The sequence below is a fragment of the Schistocerca cancellata genome, chromosome 2, assembly GCF_023864275.1.
Source record: "Schistocerca cancellata isolate TAMUIC-IGC-003103 chromosome 2, iqSchCanc2.1, whole genome shotgun sequence".
Classification (NCBI taxonomy): domain Eukaryota; kingdom Metazoa; phylum Arthropoda; class Insecta; order Orthoptera; family Acrididae; genus Schistocerca; species Schistocerca cancellata.
This window is the reverse complement of record NC_064627.1, coordinates 518,263,150-518,288,766: the sequence shown is the minus strand read 5'-3', so window position 1 is coordinate 518,288,766 and position 25,617 is coordinate 518,263,150. Positions and strand designations below refer to the sequence as shown.

Below are 25,617 nucleotides of genomic sequence, written 5' to 3'. Positions count from 1 at the left end.
GTCGCACGTCCTGCCCTCTGGGCAGTTGATGCAAGCAACAGGACAGAGACCCTCCTAGCGGAGAACATAAGAACTACTTGCAACAACCTGCTCGCAAGAGAACGGACGATTTGTCTCGGAGCGGGTGACGGGTGGCCGTTCACCGCTCCCCCCACCCTCGGAACTCGCCCGCTCAACGCTCACCCCACCGCTCTTGACTCTAGTCAGAGCGTTGAGCAAAGCAACTCAGGTGTCACTCTGGTCTCGGAGGTCTCCACTCACGCAGTAATACAGCTCGCGGCTCGACCTGCTTGACTCAGCGCCTCTGCATCGGAGTTCGTCTCTACTGAATATTGTTCTTCGTAATAATACCGGTATGTATATTACATAATTATGTTATGTATACGTCATTTGTTTTTATTTTATTTTTATTTGTTTAAACTGATCAGATTTGGTTCCTGACGACTCCTCTTACTATAGGATTTTTTTATTATGGACACTCGAATTTACACTTTAATTACGAGCGAACCGACACACGTATCGCAAAATGTGATACACCAATATTTTCCTTGTTTTGCGGGGCACTCAAAAGTGTCGTTATCAGCATGCTATTTTAGCTTTGTAGCCATTATCACGTGCAAAGGTGAAATATTTATTACATATCTGACATGTCTGAATGATTGTTGTCACAATATTACAATCATTCAGACATGTCAGATATTTTATGACTATTTCACCTTTGACCATGATAATGGCTACAAAGCCAAAATCACAATAGTGCAAACTAGATCAATAATCAGAAACTTTGTCATATCGTGGAAATTTCAATAAACAATACAAAATTCTTACTCATTATCTGTGTTACTTCAAAATAGGATCAAATAAGATCCAAATACAGGTATAGTACTGGAATAAACCAAGTTTAAAGGGCAATGTGCCTTCCATTTATTTTCTATTGTGAATGAGTGGTGAGTCATGAAAAAGAGCTAGTTCATGTCAGGGAGTGAACAGTTCTGATCCGATCTCTGAAAAGAACAGTGTTGCCCATCTCAACTCTGTACACATTCAACCCACCAACCTCCAACAGTACCTGTATTTCGACAGCTGTTTCACAACAAAAAATCCATCCCGTATCACCCAGCCACCTGGGGACAGCATATCTGCAGTGACAAGAACTACCTTGTTCAGAAAGCTGAGGGTCTCACCAAGGCCTTCACAGACAGGCACTATCCCCCAGACCTAGTCAGCAAACTGATCTCCAGTGCCATTTCCACTCTCACCTCTAATCTCCCACCAACCCAAGAACCAGCCAAAAAGGAGTGTCCCCTTCATCACCCAGTACCATCTAGGACTGGAAAAACTGTACCACATACTTCACCAGGGCTTTGATTACCTATCATCATGAACTGAAATGATGGACATCCTACTTGAGATCTTTCCCGCCACTCCTAAAGTGGTGTTCCATTGCCCACCCAACCTCCCCAACATCCTAGTCCATCCCTATGCCACTCTCAATCCACAATGATCACATCCCTGTGATGCAAGATCTGCCCAATCCACCCACCCAGCAATTCTTATTCCAGTCCTGTTATGGGTTTATCCCTCCTCATCAGGGGTCTGGCCATCTGTTAAAGCAGCCATGTCATTTACCAGCTCTGCTTTTTACATTGGTATGACTACCAAACCAGCTGTACACCAGAATGAATGGCCACTGCCAAACTGTGGCCATGAGCAAAGTAGACCACCCTGTGGAACAACATGGAGATGAGCATAACAAGCTTGATTTCAATGGCTCCTTCACTACCCAAACCAAACGGATCCTTCCCTCCACCACCAGCTTTTCTGAACTGCACAGATGGGAGTTGTACAATACATTCTACACTCTGGTAACTATCCAGGCCTCTATCTGTGGTAACAAACTGTCCCCACACCTTCCACCCAATAGTTCCCACTGCCTATATCCTACCATCTCCTCCCCATTCCCTTCTCCCACCCTCCTGGTTTGCCACCCTCTGCCAATTCACCCGCCCATCTTTCCCAGAGGGGAGTTTTGGAAAGATCTCTGATCTGCAGCAACATTTATGCTGCATATTTTCATATAATGATGCACTGCATATTTTTGTATTCGTAATACGAAAGTATGGATTCAAAACAGCACATTAGTTTCCGAAGCATTGAAATCGAGATTGAAATGTGCTTTTGTAAGCCAGTCATAGCTCATGACGTGTGATCCCGCCAGCCAATGACAGCAGATATTCAGAGCACAGGACACGTGTCGTAGTCAGCCAATAGCAACATCACTGTTAAGTAGTGAGAACACAAACAGGAAAAGTTAGTGGTTTAAATTAATGCACGTAGTGTAGCTACACAAAAGGTTAAGCTCTCACATAAGATATTGGTCTTGAAGATTAATAAGCTACAGGAAAAGCTAAGCTTTTATATGTAATATTGGTCGTTTTTTGCGTGTTACACTTTAAGAAACATCACACAAATGTGCCACTAAAATTTTAAATAATGACATTTATGTCTGGTTTTCTGGGCTCAAAATTCTTCTAAGTGGCAAGTCATCAATGTGTTAAGTTTTAAATGAGAGTCAAATGCCCTATGATTTAAGAAATTCATTGCACATTCGCACACGTAGCATAATTCATCTTATGTAAAAGGAAATTTACTTTGAAACTAACGCTTTTCAAAGCACAAAAGAACCATCTGAGATATTTTCCCGCGACCTGTTAGAAATAGCTTCATTTCAGCTGTTGCCACAGGGCGCCATAAAACATGCGTTACTGTTTTTGGGCAGTTGCGATGATGTGGGAAGCCCATATGTTTGTACATATATAGTACTAAGAGATCTTACATGATGTCATAAAAGAAATAGGATACTCCAAGAGCATCGGAATTTCATAAACCATACTAAAATTCGACTTAAAGTGCAACTGCATACGTGCAGATTCACAATGAAGTAGGCCCCAATCTGATATAAAGCTTTTCAGTGCTGTTTCGGAATGCAAATTTTCTTGAAGTACCAGTACTGCATTATCTCATGTTTGGTTCTTTTTTATGGCATAATGCCATATGTGCCAGAAAATGAATATGTGCAACTAAAATTCAGTGAACAATTGAGACTAGCCAATACTGCAAAATACTTTATTTCTAATAAATTGACTGCCTCAGGGGAAAGATTAATGAAAATGACATTTATTTAGCAAACTGACAAAAATAGCTTCACTTCTCTGTAAGATGACTGACTGCCAGAAATGTGGTAATAAAACAAAATCAAAAAACACACTAATAACATATGTTAGCCTTCTATAATTATGTGAATCTATTTTAATTCACTTGACTGCACTCAACCATAGAAATCCGCTTTGTTTTCATTTCATGTGAGAAGTGTAAATGAAGAGGAGACAGCAAAATCACTAAATGTAAACATGGCTTACTTGGAGACTAACCCCCTACCCACTACATCCCAGACCTCTATACACATGCACAAATCTGGCAGCTTGGGTATGCCAGGAAAATTTTCCGGGTAGTGTCTGGCTGCTTGTTGCTACTGCTGATACAACTAACAGCCATACTTCAAGTAGCCACAAGCGAGAGAAAGTACTGCCCATATGCAACTTGCAACTCAACTGCATATGGGCGTGGACCTGTGGGCAACTGCTCAAACAAACTTATTGTAAACAGTTGTGACATCACACTCATTGGCAGCGGTTTCTTGTTATAAAGTATTCCATAGTCTTTATCCTAAGGCCTTTGGCACATTTTGCTGTTTATCAGTCCTTACCGGTCAAAATTACAAAAATGTACCTGAAGATTAAAACAATGAAAAATTCCCAAAAATCTAAAAAATACAGAGTTTTTCCCAGTTTTCTCCAAATGAAAAAAATTTCTGGGTTTTTCCCCCGATTTCCCGGTAGTCCTGGAGCATATACACCCTGTGTAAATAATATGTCTGTATTTCCAGCCAACAGCTCCAATACAAAGTATCAATGATAAGAATAAGAATGATCTGCAAGAAGACCAAAATTACTTACCTTGGCCTAAAAAGGGGTCCAATATTCAGGTATGCACATTTTCAATAAATTGCCAGGAAGCATTACAAACTTGATTTCACATAAAGCATAGTTTAAACAAAGTTTGAAATACTTTTTTGTACACAACTCCTCATATTCAACAGGTGAATAACATAAAAGGTACTGTTAGACCAACTTAAATAAAAACATATTTTAGATTTCGTTCTGACAGCACTTGGTCACAACCGTCATGATTAAGTATTTTGTGTATGATAAATTTATTAAAAGCACATAACTATGTTTTGTTTTGACAATGTATTACTTCTGTCAATATTAGCAGTACCAGTTTACTGTAATGTATTCACATATCTTGACTATCTCGTGACAAATGCTCAGGGAAGCAAGTATCATATCCTAATTTTTCTTTTTCTTTTTTTTAATGTTATACTTTATAACAGGGTCCACATTCAAAGAATCATCATATTTTTGGGTCTACGAAATTAAAACTAAATTTAATCTAATCTGCTATATCCACTGTTACCCACCAATTTTCCCTTTCAACTTCAAAAGCAATGTTGATCATGATCTCATTCACAGTATAAATCACATTTTTTGAACCATTCAGCTCTTATGTCAAAAAACAGATCTCTTAACTATTTGATTATATAGGGTGTAACAAAAATGTTTGGTACAAACTGCAGGACACATTCCTCACACATAGGCGAAGAAATTACGTTGTATGAACATGGATCTGGAAAAGGTTTGTTTCCATGTTACGACTCAAGGCAGTTTTATTTACAAAATTTCGTTTTCTCCAACTCATTAATCACGGGAAAACACACACGAACAGAACGTACCAGCATACCACATGCAACTCTTTCCCACAGGAGATGTTCAATATGCCCTTTGTGGGCATTGACACATGCATCAATCTGCCATCATAGTGAATCTCCGATGTGCTGATGTATTCCTGGAGTATTGTGTATGGTTTTGCAGCCTTCCATAATACGGGCACAGGCCATTAGTCCATCTCTATTTATCAATGTGTCATCCCTCCTGGTGCACACTTCGAGCACGAGCGCCACTGACATCAGCTAATCCATACATCGAACGGGCATCTGCAATCTCCGCACTTGTGTGCACTGCCATTGCATAAGCCACGTCTCTGATTAACTCTCTGGAGTAATCCATGTGCTTGCAAAGGTTGTACTGAGCACTGGAACAGCTGATGTTACCTGTTACATAGCTTGGCAACAGGACATGTAAAACGAAACACTGGCATTGCACAATGTAACCAGACATAACCACAACCCCGGGGGGAGGGGGGGAGGGGTCCCCGCGATTCTAATGTTTTGTTCTTATGTGTCCCTTGATTAAGGAGTTGGAGAAAATAAGCTGCAACATGAAAACAAAGTGTTTCCTGAGCCACGTTCATATAACATAATTTCTTTGCCTATGTGTGAGGAATGTGTCCAGCAATTTGTGTCATACATTTTAGTTACACTCTGTATAATGTCTTTCCCACAAGCCTACTCAAACATTTTGTAAGCTAGTGTGGTCAGTATCTGCACAACACATCTAAGTAGTCAAATCTATTTACTGTGAATTGTGAGCTGACCAAATGTTATTTAGGCAACTGTTCACTTATGTTCCTTTGTTGTGATACTGTTGCCAGGTGCATACATGCTGCAGTTTCATCTCTGTGGTGACGATCTCATGTTCCGCCTTCTCCTCAAAGCACACTGTTCCCTGTTGTATTCTACGAGAGAGTAAAAATTTCTCGCTTTTTTTACTGGCTTGACTCCTAATGTAACACATGAATAATGAACTTAAGAAACTGGTACTATTATGGCATATCATCACGTCACTATTTAAAATGAAACATTGTGGCTATTTAATTTGTTTTACAAATTATTCTACCCCATGTGAAAAAAACAAGTTTCAAGGGAACTGGCCAGTAATCTTGCAAGTGTTCAAATATATTGATATAAAAAGGACATACAAAAGAGTCAAAGGGATAAAAGTGTGTAAATCGGTAAGCAGAAGTGTAAGGAGGAGGCACAAGAGCCTCAAAAACAAGTAAAATTTAATGAATTTACTACAGAAAGCGTCAAAGATTGAAACAGAACTTCCTCGGTGATAATTACTAACCTGTAAGGGTGATGCTTTATCATCATCACTTGTGGCATTGTCAGTATCTTCACGCTGGCGCTTGTGACCAGCCTGTGACGTGCTAACTGTAGCAATAGCTGCACTGCTGCTGCTGCTAGCTTGGCTCGATGCTGAGACAGAAGGTGTTTGTTCAGGGCCAGGGGCAGGTGATGTTGCAGTTGCTGGCATTTCGACACGAGGGAGAACCATAGCAACAGCCTGCTGCTGTGAGCCTGTTGGCTGTTGCTGTGCTAACTGTTGCTGCTGTTGCTGCTGCTGCTGTTGCACCTGTTGCTGCTGTTGTGGTTGTGACTGCTGGACCTGTGGTGGAGCTGGTAACAATGTCTGCTGTTGTTGTACTGCTTGCTCTTGTTCCTTCTGCTGCTGCTGTTGCTGCTGTGGTTGAGCTTGTTGTTCATTTGATGGCTCCTCCTGAATTTCTGCAGCTTCAGCTTCAGTTGTCTGAAAGTCAAGGACAGATAATTAACTTCGATGTTTTTAAAGTCCATTATTTATGTATACAGAAACAAAAAAAACTATCTTCCTTTAACACTATGGGTCTAATTTTGAACAGTAGAAATGCAAAGATGTATTAAGCTATGGTTAAAACCAGATCTTCTGTTACGGAATCTCAGTGCTTCAGATAAGAGCAAAATCTCTCTAACAGACTTGTGGGAAAGGAACAAATACACTGCCTTGCAATATTCTTCACCAGCATTAGAAAGCTGACTGTCACCAAACAATTACCCAATATTTTTAAATATGAGGGCGATCCAAAAATAGATGGGATCTTAATGCTGCACATCGTGTACCTATAGTACCAGCTTGCGCTGCCAGAGGGCTGTTGTAGGGCCTCTTCTGAGGCTTTCCCCCAAGCACTGTGACCCAACACTGACTAGTCTGTTTCTTGACAGTTTTGTAACTGAGGGTACAGTGCAGAAGTGACATGAAAAAATGGCTACTTCTTACAAGCAATGGGTGGCTGTCAAATTTTGTTTTTTTACTCTGTAAGAATGCCGTGGAAGCTATTCTGATGATGCAAACACCTTATAAAGAACAAAAACTCATGTGTATGAGTGATTTTGTTAGTTTAAGAAAAAGGGAGAAATGGCCACTGAAGATCAGCCCTATTCCAGTCGTCCCTCAACTGCTCGAAGCGAGGACACTATAGGCAAAATATGTGATCTGATCAGTGAAAATTGATGCAGGACATTCGACCAACTCTCAGACTTAGCCAGGTTGTCCTGGAGCTTAATTCAACACATTTTGACCATTGATTTAGGGATGTGGAGAGTGGCAGCACAGTTCATGCTGAAACTTCTCACCAGAGATCAAAGGGATAATCGCATTCAAGCCTGTCATGAAATGAAGGGTGCATTCAAAGACAATCCAACTTTTTTTTCCAACAAAAATAATCATACACATTGGGTCACATTGCTATGGATATGATCCAGAAATTAAACAACACTCTACTCAATGGAAGTCAACTGACTCACCTCATCCAAAAAAAGCTCTGCTGGTGAAATTGAATGTGAAGACGAAACTGATCTGTTTTTCTGACATCAAAGGGATCATACACTCAGAATTTGTCCCCCAAGACCAGACAGTAAACCAACAATTATATTTGGAAGTTATGGAAAGGTTGTGCAGAAGTTTGGCGCGAAAACATCTGGCTTTGTGGAATTCTGGCGACTGGGTCCTGCATCAAGACAACACTCCTGCAAACATGGTTCTCAGTGTTTGCAAGTTACGTCAACGAGAATAACTAGCTTGACCCATATGCTCTCTCACCAGATTTAGCAGCCTCTGACTTCTTTCTGTTACTGAGAACGAAATGTGACTTGAAAGGGAAGTGTTTTGCTTATGCCGAAGATATGAAATACAGTGTCATGAAGGTGCTAGTGGGTATCAAAAGGAAGAATTTGAAAGGCACTTTCAACACTGGAATGAGCATTTGGACAGGTGCATTAATGCTAATGGAGAGACTTTGAAGGAGATTAATGTTCTATTTAAAAAACAATTAAGTAAATGCTTTCTACAAAAAAAATTCATTATTTTTGGGTTGCCCCTCGTACACTCCACAAATGGAAGGCAAATGCTGAGAAAGAGAATAAAATACTCTGTTAGTAAGGAGAAATGTTTTCCTTTTTGTTTTGATGTTATTGGAACATCATTTTTATTGGAACTCTCTTCTACTCATCCTAGAATGTATACAAAATTCATTTACTTACTTTTTATTAATATTTACGTTTATTTGAGTCTTACAGAATTAAGAACATTCTACATTAACTTCTAATATTTATAGCTGGAACTGGATATGCCCGTGTTAGACACTAAAAGTGGCAGATAAGGCACTAACTTAGAAAAGATTATGTCAGTCATGCCCATTCACCTGAGGACCAAGAAAACAGGACACACACCAGAAAATAAAAATCTGAAATTTCAATTTGGTCCATACTGTGAATAAGAACAACATGAATAAAACAATGAGTAATGGTTTCAGCAGAAAGCACTACTTTCACAAATATGAAACTAACAAAGAACATCAAAGGCAACATCTGAAGGGATTGCAAGTTGCTACATTTAATGCTAGGACATCAAAATATTCCAGCTGCAAATCCAGTAAAACAACTTGGGGGCCAGTCAAGCTATCCAGATAGATTCCAGAATAACAACACAATAGCAGTTTTTGGTACAATCTCTTAACAATATGCAGAAAAAGGACCTTCCACTCAGATGGATGACACAGGTGTAGCAATGTGTTGGTATTGTCAGAGCCTCAAGGAATCACCCAGTGCTTGACTGTGCAATAGATCCGGAAAAATTGCTTACCACAATTGTAGCACAGCAAGCCATTGGTAGGCAGAAGATGGGCAGTCAGTTTGGGACATCAAATGCCATTTCAGTGTCTAATAGTGGAATAGGATGATTAGAGAATTATTTTCAAACAATAAGTAATTTTCCCAGATTTGGGTAAGATTGTTTGACAGCAAGCTACAGCACAGTTTATTTAGTCACTTGCTCAAAATAGACTGTAGGACAAAACAATTGCAGTGAGATCATGTTAACCAAAACAGTGGGACACTGTATCAAGCCATAAACCCGGCAATGAATCATCTTCATGAAAGCTATCTCTAAGCCTATAATTCAATTGAGCATGTCCTGCTAACAATAACGTAGGACAGTACACAAAAATATTAGGAAAGGGAATTTTGTTTTGTTCTTTGACAATTCAGATTTTTTGGTTGTGTCTGATTACCAAGGTCTTCAAATCTTGAAAGAGAGGAAACACAAAACAGTCCTACGGTTGCATAAAAAAAAATCTCAATATCATGGTCAAGAACAGACAGACACCACACAAACAATCAATCAGGGCTGTTAAGACCTTCCAGATTATCATAGCAGTACTTCAACAACTAAGGTTTTACAATAGGAACTACCCGATTATTCAGCAGCAAACATTTAGCACTGAGGAAGAGAATATGGAGGATGCCTAGCAGACATTCAGACATATTGTAGGCTATGTGCTAGATACATTGGTGTAAAGAAAGGAAGTACGTGGATCAGAAGTATCCACCTGAGTTCATTAACACTGTTAGGAAGATGCTACGAAACCATAAAGATCTGTATGACAGATTGAAATCCAGTTGTACCTTGGCTGGCAAACAAAAACTGAAGACGTGAAAAGAAGCATCAGAACAGCTTTTTGAGAAGGGTTTGATGAATATGAAAGCAAGAGGTCACCAAGTGAGTTATCAAAAACTCCTAATACGTTTTGGGCCCATATGAAATCAGTCAATGAAACTAAGTCGTACAGTATTGTAAAACCCCCTTTTCATACTTTTCAGCAGACTGACCCAAAAAACTGTAAAATGCAGGCCAGGAAAGCGTAAAATACAGGAATCATGGGAAATACAAGCAAAATGAGTGAATTACTCTTACCGTCATTTCATTTATATTGTGATAATCACGAGGACAGTGGCTGAATGCTGACAGACACACACACACACACACACACACACACACACACACACACACACACACACACACACAAATACATGTGCAGGTTTCCCTCTGCATTCTGATCACATCCAATGGTGTAAATAAAACACGGAAGCAAAAGTCTTTCATGAAATCACTTTAAAAAGATATTTGTGGTCTGATGTGAGATTTATCATTGATAATCATCACAAAATTACAGTGAATAAAACTTGAACACAATACTGGTTAAAACACTAATATACAGCTTGTTGCTGACAAAGAGGTCACTCTGTTCAGAGAAAGCATGGGTAGAAAGAGAGCAGACACTGTCATCATGTTACAGAGGTATTTGAGGAGGATTAATTATGTCTGACATCAGGTCATACCAACTTAAGAATACGTGCCTAGTCCAGATTAGCATATCTCATGCAGAAGTAACAGTGATACATGAAAGCCCATTATAGAAATGGCCATCTTCAAAAGTGGTGTTTATTTGTGTAAATAACTGTGAAATTAAATTAAAGTAGTTTAAAACAACGCAATGTGCCAAAGGAAGGTTGGTACTAGACTCACTATCATCAGATCGTGATTATGATTAAGACAGTGACTCGGCATATTTTCCCAAGCCTCCTAACACTGCAAACCTGTAATACAGGGGGCCGCAACCCAACACACTAACAATGATGGTCTTGCTTAGCATGCTAATGCTGTGTTACATGATCAATAACTTTACAAATAGTCTGTGCTTTCTGCTTTGTTCCAAGCCTGATTTTCAGCAGGTATACAATGCACTTTCTGCAGAAACCTGTGTGGAAATCAATGTTAAAGGTTGTGATAATGTCACAAGAAACTTAAAATGTGGGAAGTGTTGTAACACAGAATTGTTAATGATGGGAAAGCATTGTATTAACCCCTCAAGCCGGGAGCCCGAGTATGCACTCGCGCGCTGCGAATGTCCGCACTGGCGGCATCCCGACCACGTACTCACCAGTTGCAGTCTCGTAGGTAAAACTGTATTGCTCTGCCATCTGTTGACGACAGCTGATACTACTTCGTCAGCTAACTACAGGCATATCTGTGTTATATCTTACAGTCCGAGCGACACACTCGCATGCGAAACGATGCAGCCAAACACTTCGTGTGGTCTTACTTCAGAGCAAATTCTCGCAATTCTCAATGAACCGACGAATGGTTTAGACAGTATAAATGACAGTGGGAGTGATCTAGATGTTGACGATGAAAGTGATTTTGACTGTTTGGAAGAAACACCCGAAAGAAGTGGAGAAGAAACGGCGGATAGTGATGATGACATCGAACAACGTGCACCAGTGAAATGCACATGGAATGAAGAAGACTGGAAATGGCAAGAAGTTGACAGCTCTTATGTCTCTCTGAAAACACCACTCGTTGGTAAATGTGGACCTGTGATACAGATGAATTCTGCAGCTGAAGCGTTCAAGCTATATTTCGGGGAAACTATCGTAGATACAATTGTGTGTGAAACTAACGATTATGCTGTAGATTATATACAAAAACAAACTGTTCTACAACCTTGTTCTAGGCTACGTAACTGGGTAGATACTGACAAAGATAAGCTTTATGTGTTTTTCGCACTGCAGATGTTGATGGGAATTATTCAGAAGCCATCCATAGTCGTATTTCAGTAAGCATCTGCTTTTGAACACGCCGATTTTTTACCAGAGTATGCAACAAGACAGGTTTGAGCTACTTTGCAGATTCCTTCACTTTGTAAACAATGAAGAACTGAATACATTTGAAGGCAATAAGAGATTGTTCAAGTTGGGTTCCGTCATTCAGCACTTGAATGATACATTTAGAAATACATACAACATGGGAGAAAACATTTCTGTTGATGAATCTCCAACGTTATGGAAAGGAAGACTGGCAATGAAAACTTATCTGCCTCTAAAATCAGCGAAGTTTGGCATAAAGTCCTATGAGATCTGCGAATCTTCCACATGTTATTTATGGCAATTTATTATTTATGCAGGACGTTCCACAGAAATAGAAACGAAATTTCTTTCTGCAGATACCATGAAAACCAGTCAGATTGTATTGAAGCTTGTTGAGCCTATTTTCAACTTAGACCATACGCTCTGGATGGACAATTATTATAATAGCGTCCTTTTGTGCCACTTCGTGAATGAAAGAGGTATGAATGTAGCTGGCACACTTCGACTGAATAGGAAGAATATACCTGATGCCTTGAGACGTGCAAAACTGAAGAAAGGTGAACTCTTAGCACATCATTCACACGGCGTAATGGTAATGAAATGAATGGACAAAAAGCAGGTTGCCTTTATTTCTACATTTCATAATGATGCAGTTGTTATGGCAACCAAAGGGGGCAACGAGATAAGAAAGCCTCAGTGCATAAAAGAGTACAAGAGTTTTATGGGTAGTGTAAGATTTGAAGGATCAGAAACTACAACCTTTTCTCATGGAAAGGAAGAAAGGTGTGAAGTGGTATATGGAAATGTTTAGAAGGCTGATGAATGTTGCAGTGCACAATGCTTTTATTGTTTACAATGCTAGCAAAAAAACAACGGAAGAAACGCATCTAAATTTCAGGCTTCTGCTCATAACACAATTGCTGGAAATTCACGGGAAGAATGTAGCTTCACCTCGATGTGGGCGACCTTCAAAAACTCCTGTGCCTGAACGGCTCACAGCAAGACATTTTATTGAGAAGATCTCACCCACAGAGAAGAAGAGTAAGCCTACAAAGAGATGTGCAGTCTGCTGCAAGAAGACAGGGAAACATAAGGAAAAATCATTCTGGTGCAAGGACTGTGGTGTAGGACTTTGTTTCGAAGATTGTTTCAAAATATACCACACTCAAAATTCATTTTAAGTGACAATGTATGTTTAAATCTTAATAAATATGTATTAATATCAATTCCTGGAATTTTGGTAACATTTGAACAATTAATTCCCATCCTAGAGTAATTTCACTGAAACGCTGCCAGGCAGCCATATAAACTACCGCCAGTAGGCTAGGCATGCGCCCGGAAACTACCGGCTTGAAGGGTTACGAGAGTAGGACTTCTGTAAAAAAAGGGGGCAGTAAAATAAAAATGAGGGTTTCACTGTATGTTCAAATGCTCATTAAATGTGATATTAAGGCTGAAATACTGAATTCTGTCTTCCAAAGCAGCTTCATTTATGAAGAACAAAGCATACTACCCACATTTGATCTTACAGACACAAAAAAGATAAGATGTAGAAATACATGAGAATGAATTTGAAAGAGCTCTACCAACTAAGCAAAGGAAAGGCCACAGAACAAGATGCTGTTTGACACTGTTGAATACGCAGAGGCACTAGCTCTCTTCCTGTATCAGTTTACTGCAGGTGGCAGGAAAATTGTGGAAAGCTGTGTGACTGGAATAAGCGCAGGTCATTCCAATATAAAAGTAGGATTGAAAGACCAATGCACAGAACTATATACAAATTTTACTAACACAACAGTCCTTTTGTGGAAGTCAACATTATTGCTGCAAATACCGACAGTATGAAACCCAGTTTGCTATGTTCATTCACAAGATCCAGGAAACAATATATAGAGGAGCTCAAATTGATGACACATTTCTTAATTATGGAAAGCCTTCGATACAGTTCTGCCCAATTGAATAGTAAACAAACTAAGTGCATATGCAATAGCAGAACTGATATGTGACTGTATTGAAGAATTCTTTGAGAACAGACCTGAATATATTGTTCTTCATGGTGAGGCATCATCAGGAGTTAAAGCAACATCTGGCTTATCTCCAGATAATTGTAATACGGATGCTGTTGTTCACAGTTTATATGAATGGCCTGGTGTTTAATGGCAAAGCAAAATGAGGCTGACCTTGCATGGCACAAATGTACACTGTGAGGTGCTATCATCAGACACTTGCTATAACCGGGCCGCTGAAACACTGCACTTGACATTTGCATATGAAGTTGGCAGCGTAACAGAGTAACAAGTGAAGAACAATAGGCGCTAGGCGTTCAGTGTGGGGCGCCAGCCAATCACAGCACAGTGAGCACTGCTGTTACTCACGTGCTGTGACATCAAAGTTCCTGTGTTGCCAGCTTTGTTTAGTGAATGTGTATACAACGTGAACTGTATTTTGTTTACCGCGTGTTTTCGTTTTACTGTGTGCTTATATCGTTGTGACTTTTGTTACGTTGTGAGTTTACATACTTGGAAAATGCCACCGAAAAGACTTCATTCACCTAGTGACAATCCTTTGCGTCGAGAGGTGCCGCTGAACAGCCAGGCACTGGAGTTACTACGCAGAACTCTTGAGTTTTACGAGCAGGAGAAAAACTACGCAAGCATTCGTGGACAGCCATCAATTCCTGCCGATAAAGTGATGGAACGTGCGTCGAAAACACTTGGAATTAGTGCAAGAACCTTAGTAAGTAAGTGAGTATTACTACAAAACTTGGAAGATACTGAAGTGAGCCGTAACGATTCCGAGCTGTCTGGATCAAATAATACATTTTTAACAACCCCACGAAAGAAGAAAAAGCAGCCTAGTCCTATCACAGATTTAGATTCTTTCCAGACTGATGCAATTTGTAAGCATGTTTATGCTTACTACAGCAGAAAAGTGTGTCCGACTGTAGCTAAGTTATTAGTCCCTTTAAAAGAAAGTGAACTCTTCAGGGGTGGTAAAACATCACTAAAAATTGTGCTAAAAATATGGGTTTCCATTACAAAACGCTAGACGGACGCAAAGTACTGTTAGAGAGGGCACATATTGTTACCGCTCGTAGCATTTTCTTGCACAAAATTGTGGGCAGAGACATTCATTCCATAATTTGGCTAGATGAAACGTGGGTTAATGCCGGGGAAGCTGTCAGTAAATGCTGGACGGATAACACACCCAGCAGTATTGGCCATCAGCTGACGGGAAGAGGAGCTAGATTAATTGTGGTCCATGCAGGCTCCTCCAGTGGTTTTGTCCCTGACGCACTTTTAGTTTTTAGATCAAAAAAGACTGGTGATTACCATGAAGATATAGATCACATACGATTTGTTGAGTGGTTCACGAACCTTTTAAAACAATTTCCTGTCCCTACAACAATTGTAATGGATAATGCTCCATATCATTCGGTGATACAGAACAAAGCCCCAACCACAAATGATCGGAAAGAAGTTATGGTGAAGTGGTTACAGGCTCGAAATATTGCAGCGGATATGAGTATGAAAAAGGTTCTATTATATTCTCTCGTTAAAGAAAATAAATCTACGACACCTACATATGTAGTAGACAAAATTGCCAAGGAGCAGGGTCATACTGTAATATGGCTGCCACCATATCACTGCCATTTCCTGAGCAGTGCTACAATAAATGTGACAATGAAATCATCACACTGTCATTAACATTTACAAAAGAGTAGAGCTTGGCAGCACTTACACTAATTCAGTTTGGAGGGACTGGTTTAAAATGAATTACTGTCTGAAATGTGCATTATGGCTGAAGTGTGTGTATGTCTCCATCCTGTGTATTTTTAAGTACTGGTAATACTATTCTTATGTACAAATTACGGGTAGTACAGTAATTTCCTTCTCACATATATTGTTGCACCATGCTGGCATGCCACATAAGTTAGTCCACTTAAAGTCATTGCATGTACAGAAGTAACTGTGCAAGCTGCTGATGAACAGAACACTAAAACTGAATTGAAGAAATAAAATCACCGTTAATTGTTGTTGTTGTGGTCTTCAGTCCTGAGACTGGTTTGATGCAGCTCTCCATGCTACTCTATCCTGTGCAAGCTGCTTCATCTCCCAGTACCTACCGCAACCTACATCCTTCTGAATCTGCTTAGTGTATTCATCTCTTGGTCTCCCCCTACGATTTTTACCCTCCACGCTGCCCTCCAATACTAAATTGGTGATCCCTTGATGCCTCAGACCATGTCCTACCAACCGATCCCTTCTTCTGGTCAAGTTGTGCCACAAACTTCTCTTCTCCCCAATCCTATTCAATACTTCCTCATTAGTTATGTGATCTACCCATCTAATCTTCAGCATTCTTCTGTAGCACCACATTCTCTTCTTCTCTCTATTCTCTTCTATTCTCTTCTTTTCCAAACTATTTACCGTCCACGTTTCACTTCCATACATGGCTACACTCCATACAAATACTTTCAGAAACAACTTCCTGACACTTAAATCTATACTCGATGTTAACAAATTTCTCTTCTTCAGAAACGCTTTCCTTGCCATTGCCAGTCTACATTTTATATCCTCTCTACTTCGACCATCATCAGTTATTTTGCTCCCCAAATAGCAAAACTCCTTTACTACTTTAAGTGTCTCATTTCCTAATCTAATTCCCGCATCATCACCCGACTTAATTCGACTACATTCCATTATCCTTGTTTTGCTTTTGTTGACGTTCATCTTATATCCTCCTTTCAAGACACTGTCCATTCCATTCAACTGTTCTTACAAGTCCTTTGCTGTCTCTGACAGAATTACAATGTCATCGGCGAACCTCAAAGTTTTTATTTCTTCTCCATGGATTTTAATACCTACTCCAAATTTTTCTTTTGTTTCCTTTACTGCTTGCTCAATATACTGATTGAATAACATCGGGGAGAGGCTACAACCCTGTCTTACTCCCTTCCCAACCACTGCTTCCCTTTCATGTCCCTCGACTCTTATAACTGCCATCTGGTTTCTGTACAAATTGTAAATAGCCTTTCGCTCCCTGTATTTTACCCCTGCCACCTTTAGAATTTGAAAGAGAGTATTCCAGTCAACATTGTCAAAAGCTTTCTCTAAGTCTACAAATGCTAGAAACGTAGGTTTGTCTTTCCTTAATCTTTCTTCTAAGATAAGTCGTAAGGTCAGTATTGCCTCACGTGTTCCAGTATTTCTACGGAATCCAAACTGATCTTCCCCGAGGTTGACTTCTACTAGTTTTTCCATTCGTCTGTAAAGAATTCATGTTAGTATTTTGCAACTGTGGCTTATTAAACTGATTGTTCGGTAATTTTCACATCTGTCAACACCTGCTTTCTTTGGGATTGGAATTATTATATTCTTCTTGAAGTCTGAGGGTATTTCACCTGTTTCATACATCTTGCTCACCAGATGGTAGAGTTTTGTCAGGACTGGCTCTCCCAAGGCCGTCAGTAGTTCCAATGGAATGTTGTCTACTCCGGGCGCCTTGTTTCGACTCAGGTCTTTCAGTGCTCTGTCAATCTCTTCACGCAGTATCGTATCTCCCATTTCATCTTCATCTACATCCTCTTCCATTTCCATAATATTGTCCTCAAGTACATCGCCCTTGTATAGACCCTCTATATACTCCTTCCACCTTTCTGCTTTCCCTTCTTCGCTTAGAACTGGGTTTCCATCTGAGCTCTTGATGTTTATACAAGTGGTTCTCTGATCTCCAAAAGTCTCTTTAATTTTCCTGTAGGCAGTATCTATCTTTCCCCTCCTGAGATAAGCCTCTACATCCTTACATTTGTCCTCTAGCCATCCCTGCTTAGCCATTTTGCACTTCCTGTCGATCTCATTTTTGAGACGTTTGTATTCCTTTTTGCCTGCTTCATTTACTGCATTTTTATATTTTCTCCTTTCATCAATTAAATTCAATATTTCTTCTGTTACCCAGGGATTTCTACTAGCCCTCGTCTTTTTACCTACTTGATCCTCTGCTGCCTTCACTACTTCATCCCTCAAAGCTACCCATTCTTCTTCTACTGTATTTCTTTCCCCCATTCCTGTCAATTGTTCCCTTATGCTCTCCCTGAAACTCTGTACAACCTCTGGTTCTTTCAGTTTATCCAGGTCCCATCTCCTTAAATTCCCACCTTTTTGCAGTTTCTTCAGTTTTAATCTACAGTTCATAACAGATTGTGGTCAGAGTCCACATCTGCCCCTGGAAATGTCTTACAATTTAGAACCTGGTTCCTAAATCTCTGTCTTACCATTATATAATCTATCTGATACCTTTTAGTATCTCCAGGGTTCTTCCATGTATACAACCTTCTATCACGATTCTTAAACCAAGTGTTAGCTATGATTAAGTTGTGCTCTGTGCAAAATTCTACCAGGCGGCTTCCTCTTTCATTTCTTAGCCCCAATCCATATTCACCTACTATGTTTCCTTCTCTCCCTTTTCCTACAGTCGAATTCTAGTCACCCATGACTATTAAATTTTTGTCTCCCTTCACTACCTGAATAATTTGTTTTATTTCATCATACATTTCTTCAATTTCTTCGTCATCTGCAGAGCTAGTTGGCATATAAACTTGTACTACCGTAGTAGGTGTGGGCTTCGTATCTATCTTGGCCACAATAATGCGTTCACTATGCTGTTTGTAGTAGCTTACCCGCATTCCTATTTTCCTATTCATTATTAAACCTACTCCTGCATTACCCCTATTTGACTTTGTGTTTATAACCCTGTAGTCACCTGACCAGAAGTCTTGTTCCTCCTGCCACCGAACTTCACTAATTCCCACTATATCTAACCGTTAATTACTGGATTAAATACTGACACTGCTATAAAGGTAAGTAACTTGCCATGATTGTGATGCTCAATTCTAACTCCCAATAATCACAAATAATACTGGTATTAGTAAATACCTCTGATGACTCAGCAGAGCTGAGACCAGTGATTGTCGGTGTAACAGTCGCCTGGCGCACTGTCTGTTGTCCACTGCTGCTACTGCTGCTTGCTGTGGCAATAGGCATCGCGGTGCTTGTGGCAGGCATATATTCTGTGTGACTGGAAGTGGGTACTGATGTCTCCCCAGTACCACTACTATGTACAGCTTGCTGCTGCTGCTGCTGCTGCTGCGTCTGCTGAGTGGGCATTGGAGTCAATATCACTTGTCCCTGCACCACTTGGCTCTGTCCTTGCTGCTGCTGATTACTGCTTAGGAAAGAGAGAGTGACTGGATATAATATGACCATTCAAATAGGTAATTTCTGTTTTTATTCCCCATACCACAGAAAGAATCAATGTTATCATCGTATCACAAAAAATGCATATATTTGTTGTTTAAGAGTTTTACATAATCTATTGAACAAAATGTCATTCTTACTTCTAATAAGGGAAACTTCCCATTGCACCCTACTCAGAGTTAGTGGTAAGACAGCTCTGTGGACAGTCCATCAAAAACTGAATATACATCAAGAATGGAAATAGGCAGAAGGTTACTGAACCGTGAAAAAAGAAGCAAAATTGAAACAGTAAACGGTCTAAGCTCAAGATGTGCAACATCAATCGACCTTGAATAGCCACAGCATAGTGGTTATGTGGTTACAATGTTTGACAGCAAAGGGGGAGCTCCATGTTCAATTCTCCCTTGTGCCTTCCCCTTTTTCTCTCCACAAAATTATGAACTGATCATGCAGTCACTGACGTGTCTGTTCGCTGTGTTTAAATTGTGTCTGAGTTGGTGTACAGCCCATCTGCAACAGCGGGGTGTAGGGAAGGGACCTCTAGACATACGTAACTCCTATTTGTTTTGCACAAGTACCGCATGTTATGACCTTTACGTTCCATTTTTGAACTTTTGACTCTTGAATTCCTTTGTTGAAACATAGTTCCTACCCATTTATTTCTGCTTTCATTTCTATGAGAGATCTATGCAGCATCCCACCTGCTCTCGTTGTTCATCACATTTAGTTGCGACAGTAATATATTCTTACCACATGACTCATATCCTACAACCAATGTATAGTACAACAATTGGCAAGACTACAGAAGCAGAACACACATTAATGACCGGATTATCGCTTCACAGTTTTGGTTATTGATAACTTAATACCAGTGTCCGAGTTTAATTTGTACAGTACTACACATGATCACTATGTGATCAAAAATCGATTTTGCTATCAATAAAACATCAATATTACGGCCAATGCTGACCTTCCTTTTAATTTAACATACATGGTCGTTGTGCACACAGCACTCCATGGAGTTGCCAATCTTTTATGGGCGATGCATAGTCAGCACAACACAATGGCATCTTTCGAAGAGGCTTGGAAAGATGTATGCCACACCTCAGTGGACCCTTTAATCACTGTCTTTTGGGTCATAGTAGCCTGCTATTCCAGGTCCCAGAGCCTCAAAATATTGCATTGAAGTTGTAATCATAAGTTGGTGCCTGGTATTCTGACGTCAAGATAATCTCGTGTAGTTGCATCTTTATAGATGATTGGCGAGTTCATTTCCTGGAATGCCTATGTGGCTCAGTGTCCAGCTGTGGAGATCAACCAGAAGATCCTGAATGCTGGCAATGAAGATATTTTTTTGAGGTAGCACAGGGATATGCCTGTTAAGCAACTCATGGAATTTTTAAAGATCAGAAAGTTCGTCATGGCCAGGGATTTGACATACCGCAAAGCCTGAGATATGACAACCAACTCTGTAGTGTATACACTGTAGGCATTCGGCAGAGAGTGCTTCTCATGTCTCCTTTAATGTGCTAAAGCGTAACCAACCCTGTCGTTGACTTTCAATCCATCCCTGTAGATGCACACTGAATTAAATAATCGTGGAGGATTGAAGGAAACATGTTTCAGAGAAGGGTAGGTTGAGCATTCTTCTTGCAGCCACAAAAGAGGTCAATCCATTATCCCAGGACAGGCAGCAGACCGTGGGAGGTGTCAAGAAGCAGCTCTAGGAATACAGAGTACAGAAGGTCCTTTGGTAGAGTATCTAGACAGATCCCAGCTGGTTTGACGAGTTTTGGGTGATGCGCAAACAGTCTTAACTGTCGGTTGTCTAACAGAGTTGAGTGACAAGGGTAAGTAGGCACATGACGGATTGTGATTGTGTAATTTGCCATACGCTGCTGTCATTTAACCTGCAGCAGCAGGACATCAGCTTCTGCCAGGAAGCTGTCAACAGGGCTTTTACAGAATACCTCGTTGCCTGCTGCATGCCAGTGTGGTGAACAGGGTCCAGCAAGCTAAGTACAGACAGTACTGCCGACCCACAGGTAACACATCCATAATCCAAGCAGGATAAAATCGGCAGTTTGTAAAATCTCAGAACAACTACACAGTTCATGTCCCACGAGGAGCTACTCAGAGAATGGAGAGCATTTAGCTTCCTCATGCAAGTCACCTTGAGCCAGCAGACATGTGCCAAGTAAGTTAGCGTGTTGTCAAATAAAATACCAAAGAAATTAAAAGTTTCAATGACTTCAAGTAACTGGTCACCAAGATAAATTTCTGGGTGCTGGAAAATAATCAGGAGTTGGCAAAAATGCACAACTTAATTTTGCAGGAGAAAATCAACAGCCATGATACAGGACCCAGTCACGTAAGCTCCAGACAGCCCCTGAAAATGGTGCTCAGTGGTGTGCAGCAATGCAGAGGTGTAGTATAGGCAAAGATCATCCACATACAGCGACAAAGAGACTGTGGGGGCCACTGTATTTACAATACCATTGAGAGAGTCGAACCTATCCACGCCCGAAAAAGTCAGAGGAGTAGGAAATTCTGGAGAAAAGTGGGTAAACTACGCTGGAAACACCACACATGCAGTGTAGATACACTGTGATGTTGCCACGTGGCATCGCATCCCTTCTGTAGGTCAAAGAACACAGTTATCAGATGTTGGCAGTGTGCTAATGATTTGCATGCTGAAGACTCTAGACGAACCAGATTATCTATGGTGGACCCAAAAGCCACTTTGAAATTGTCATATATGCCATCCAGCTTCCAGGCACCAGCAAATATGGCAGCTGACCATTCATTCAAATAGTTCACGCAGCCCATTTGTCAGAGAGATTGATCGGTGGCAGTTAGTTGAAATATGTGGGTCCTTAACTCAATTTCAGGACAGGAATAAAAACAACTTCCCACCATTGAGAGGAAAATTCTCCTTCCTCTGAAATACAATCAAAAAGCTCAACAACATGTTTCATCCTAGGGGCTGTATCCTGACACATTGCCAAAGCACTGTGAAGCTCCTATTCACTAAATGGGACATTGTTTGATGGAGAGCCGTGTGCATGGATAGACAGAGGGCAGTGCTCAGTAAGTTGTTTAAGCATCTGGAAATGAGGATGGTAATTACTGCAAGCGGACACTTCAGCAAAGTGCTGCACAACACTCGACAAGTACCATGGGACCAGTGCTGATATTACCACTGACAAGGATGTCAGGAATCACTGCAGGAGGTGGATTGCTGCGGAGTGTAGTTCATACTTGGAAAGATCGGGTGTGGGATTGCATAGATGATACATATTGCCCCCGACACTCCTGATTCTTTTTTATTAAAAACCACACTTTCAGCTGGAGTCTCTTGAATGCTATTAAATTATCCACAGAGGGATGGAACTTGTGCTGCTGAAGTACCCCGAGCGTTCCCTCATATCTGTGGCTATGTCTTCAAACCACCATGGCACCGGCTGTCATTGGGGGAGCTGGAGGAGAGCACTATTGTTGCTGCTGTAATGTGACTCATAGTATCAATGGTATCCTGTACCATACTGTCGATATCCATTACAGGACTGGCTGCAAAAGTGGCTGCAGAGGAGAAAGCCTGCAGTCAGCTTTCTAAAGCAACCAATGTGAAGCATGTTCCAGACATCGGTGACTGGAGAAAGAGAGAATGATAGGAAAATGGTCATTGTTACCAAGATCGCCATGGACACGCCACTGAATCAGGGGTAAGATACTCGAGTTGCAAACTGGAAATCAATAGTTTATTATGTCCCTTCGGCCACAATGAAATGGGTTCCAGAGTTGAGTAGGCAGAAATCCAATTCTGAAAGGAGGTGTTCTAGTACTCAGCCTCTGTGAGAAATAGTGTCACCGTCCCATAGCGGATTATGGGCATTAAAGTCCCCCAACAAGAGGAAGGGGGGAGGTAGCTGTTTCACTAACTCTAACAGCTTGGAGAAGTCCTTCTTACATTACATTACATATGTTCGCACTGACAGGTAGATGCCAACAGCCACAGGCTGTAGTGCAGTAGTAAGGGGCACCTGTTCACTTGAAGCATCAGAGCATATGAGAGTACAGACCCCACAAGACACTCTCTTGACTAACAAAGTTGGTACAATAGGCTTTGTTGTTTTTCAGAGCAGCGAGGTGTGTTGCCGAAACCATGTTTCCTGAAGTGCTATGCTAATTACAGAGTAAGTAGCCATTAAATGATGGAGTTTGATCAGATGACGACAGTGGCCATTACAGTCCCATTGAAGGAGCGTTGGAGCCAGGTCGGCAAAAATGGTGAATAAGAAAGATGGGTGCGATTACTACACTACTAGTTCGTTGTCCAACTAATTGTGTGACCTGTCATATGCACAGGCTTGACCTTTGCAGGGATAGGGAGTGGAACATCCAAAGCCTTAGACAGTAGTTTATCTTTCTGCTTATCCTTCTTATCCTAGCGATACTTTGATTTCTGTGAAAATGTCCCCATTTTATCTTCCAGAAGTGAAGAGGACTGTACTTTTCATTGGCCCGCAGCCTGTGGCTGTGGTCCTTGTCTTGAGAGGGAGGGCACCCTGACAGGTGTCCTCAACCCTGACGACACCAGAGAATGACTAGGCATCTCTGGCTGCACCAATGGTGTGGGAACCACCGGACTACAGGTGTAGGGGGTGAGAGAGCTGACACTCCCTCCCCCAACCACAGGACAGGCCCTGGAATCACGGATAGGAGATGTCATGGGAGGTCTTGTCATCTTGTGAGGTATGGACTGTGATAACAGTCGCAAAATTTGAGGCCATATCAGTCGGAAGAATTCTTTCAAACTTTTTCTTTGCATCTTGACAAGACAGGCAGTCAATTGTTTTATAGTTTTGAATTTCCTTCCCCCTCTTGAACACTGAGCACTGTAGCAAATGAGGAGGGTGCAGTTTCGGACAGTTAACACACTCAGAGGGTTCGTCAGAATGGTTGCCTTCATGGGATGCCTGACCACATGGTCTACAGATAGCCTCATTAGAACAGTGGGAGGACATGTGTTTGAACCTTTGGCACCTAAACAGCTCACAAACTGCAGCCCTAACCTTGTCAGGCAAAATGTTGCCTTTGAAGGCTAGGATAAATGCTCCAATGTCCACTCTCTTATGTTTTGATCCCCTCTGGATGCTGCAAACAGAATGGACTCCATGCCGTGCCAGATTAGTTCGCAGTTCTTGATTAGTTAGTAGCATTAGGTCCCGATGGAAGATAACACTTTTAACTCTATTGATCTTGTAATGAGGAGAAATGGTGACTAGCATATCTCCTATCTTAACACAGCCTGAAGTGTACGTGAATGGTTGGTGTGCAATGTTTTGATCAGCAAACATCTATTTCTCATCTTTCCCCTTTTGCAGCAACCTCCCCAAACCAATCTTCAATATTTTCAATTAGAAACAATGGCTTCATTTTAGTGAAAGATTTGCTGTCAGTTCAGGAACAAATCAAGAACTTGGTGAACTGTCCACTTCTATTTCTCCTTACCTGACTCTCGTCTTGAGGCACAGTCTAACACAGAAATGCCCAGGATTGTAAACCTCTGCATTAAAATCACTCTTCTTGACTGTTGAGACAGCCACCATTAAGTCTGATGCGTTGGTTGCGGATCATCTGCCCCCATACCACTCACTCCAATTATTGGAGGCTCTTACTGTGGGTGCCGCCCAACCAAGGCAAAGACCACCTGGCACCAGTAGCTGTTGCCTGGAGTCCTTGATACCCCGAAGTGGACAGGTACCTACTACTTGGCTGACACAGGGAGGCTGCAGCTCAGGCAACGGCAGTGCAATCCCTGCACGGTCAGGGGGCTACCACCAAGAGGGTACATGACAACCCCACCACAACAGTCTGGCCACTGGGCTGTATTTCAGGTGCAATGGTACATCCACTTTACAGGTAAGTGTGAAAGATAACAGTGTACAGGAGACAGTTAATGCACCACAGTAAGGCGTCCTTCCCCAAACAGCCTTCACTTCCATAAAATTTGGAAATTTGGGGTACAAACCTAAAATGGGGACCAGAATTTAAAAAGCCAAAAAAAGGTCAGTGGTAGGAGAAAGAAAGTCCAGAAAATAGTAAAAATACCAAGGTAAATAAGTGACCAAATATGAGGACTCCTATTAGTTGTCCCTTACAACAGGCAAGGAATGGTTGTGGGTATATTCTAACCCCCCCAACATCGCAGGTGAGAGGGGAGTGGGGGGGAAGCCGTCATCTATACTCATGTGATTCATGTGAAAAGGATTCCAAAGTGATTATGGTCACATGATACGAATTACAAGACTTTAAATGTGTAATGTCTGTTGAAGCTAGATGCATGGGACATTCCATTTTGTAAACCATTAGGGAATTCAATATTCTGATATTCACAGTGGGGTCATTCCATGCCATATCATCCAGCCAAAAGCAGACATAAAACCCATGGTTTTTGGATTTGTTCCAAAGTTCATATGTGAAATGTATGCATAAAGATAAGAAAATATCCAAAGTTTCATCCAATTCTATCAAGTA

The 25,617-nt window shown here is 41.0% G+C and overlaps 1 protein-coding gene across 2 annotated transcripts in view; it reads right to left on the bottom strand.

Moving 5' to 3' along the window:
* Positions 1 to 25,617, bottom strand: part of LOC126162069 (nucleoprotein TPR-like) — a 280,494-nt gene that overhangs the window by 70,526 nt on the left and 184,351 nt on the right. For both annotated transcript variants that reach the window (XM_049918330.1, XM_049918331.1), the window contains exons 26-27: positions 18,757 to 19,045; positions 6,147 to 6,608 (exon numbers count right to left, since the gene is read on the bottom strand). In XM_049918330.1, coding sequence (XP_049774287.1) covers positions 6,147 to 6,608; positions 18,757 to 19,045 — 751 coding nt within the window. The remainder of the gene's footprint in view (positions 1 to 6,146; positions 6,609 to 18,756; positions 19,046 to 25,617) is intronic.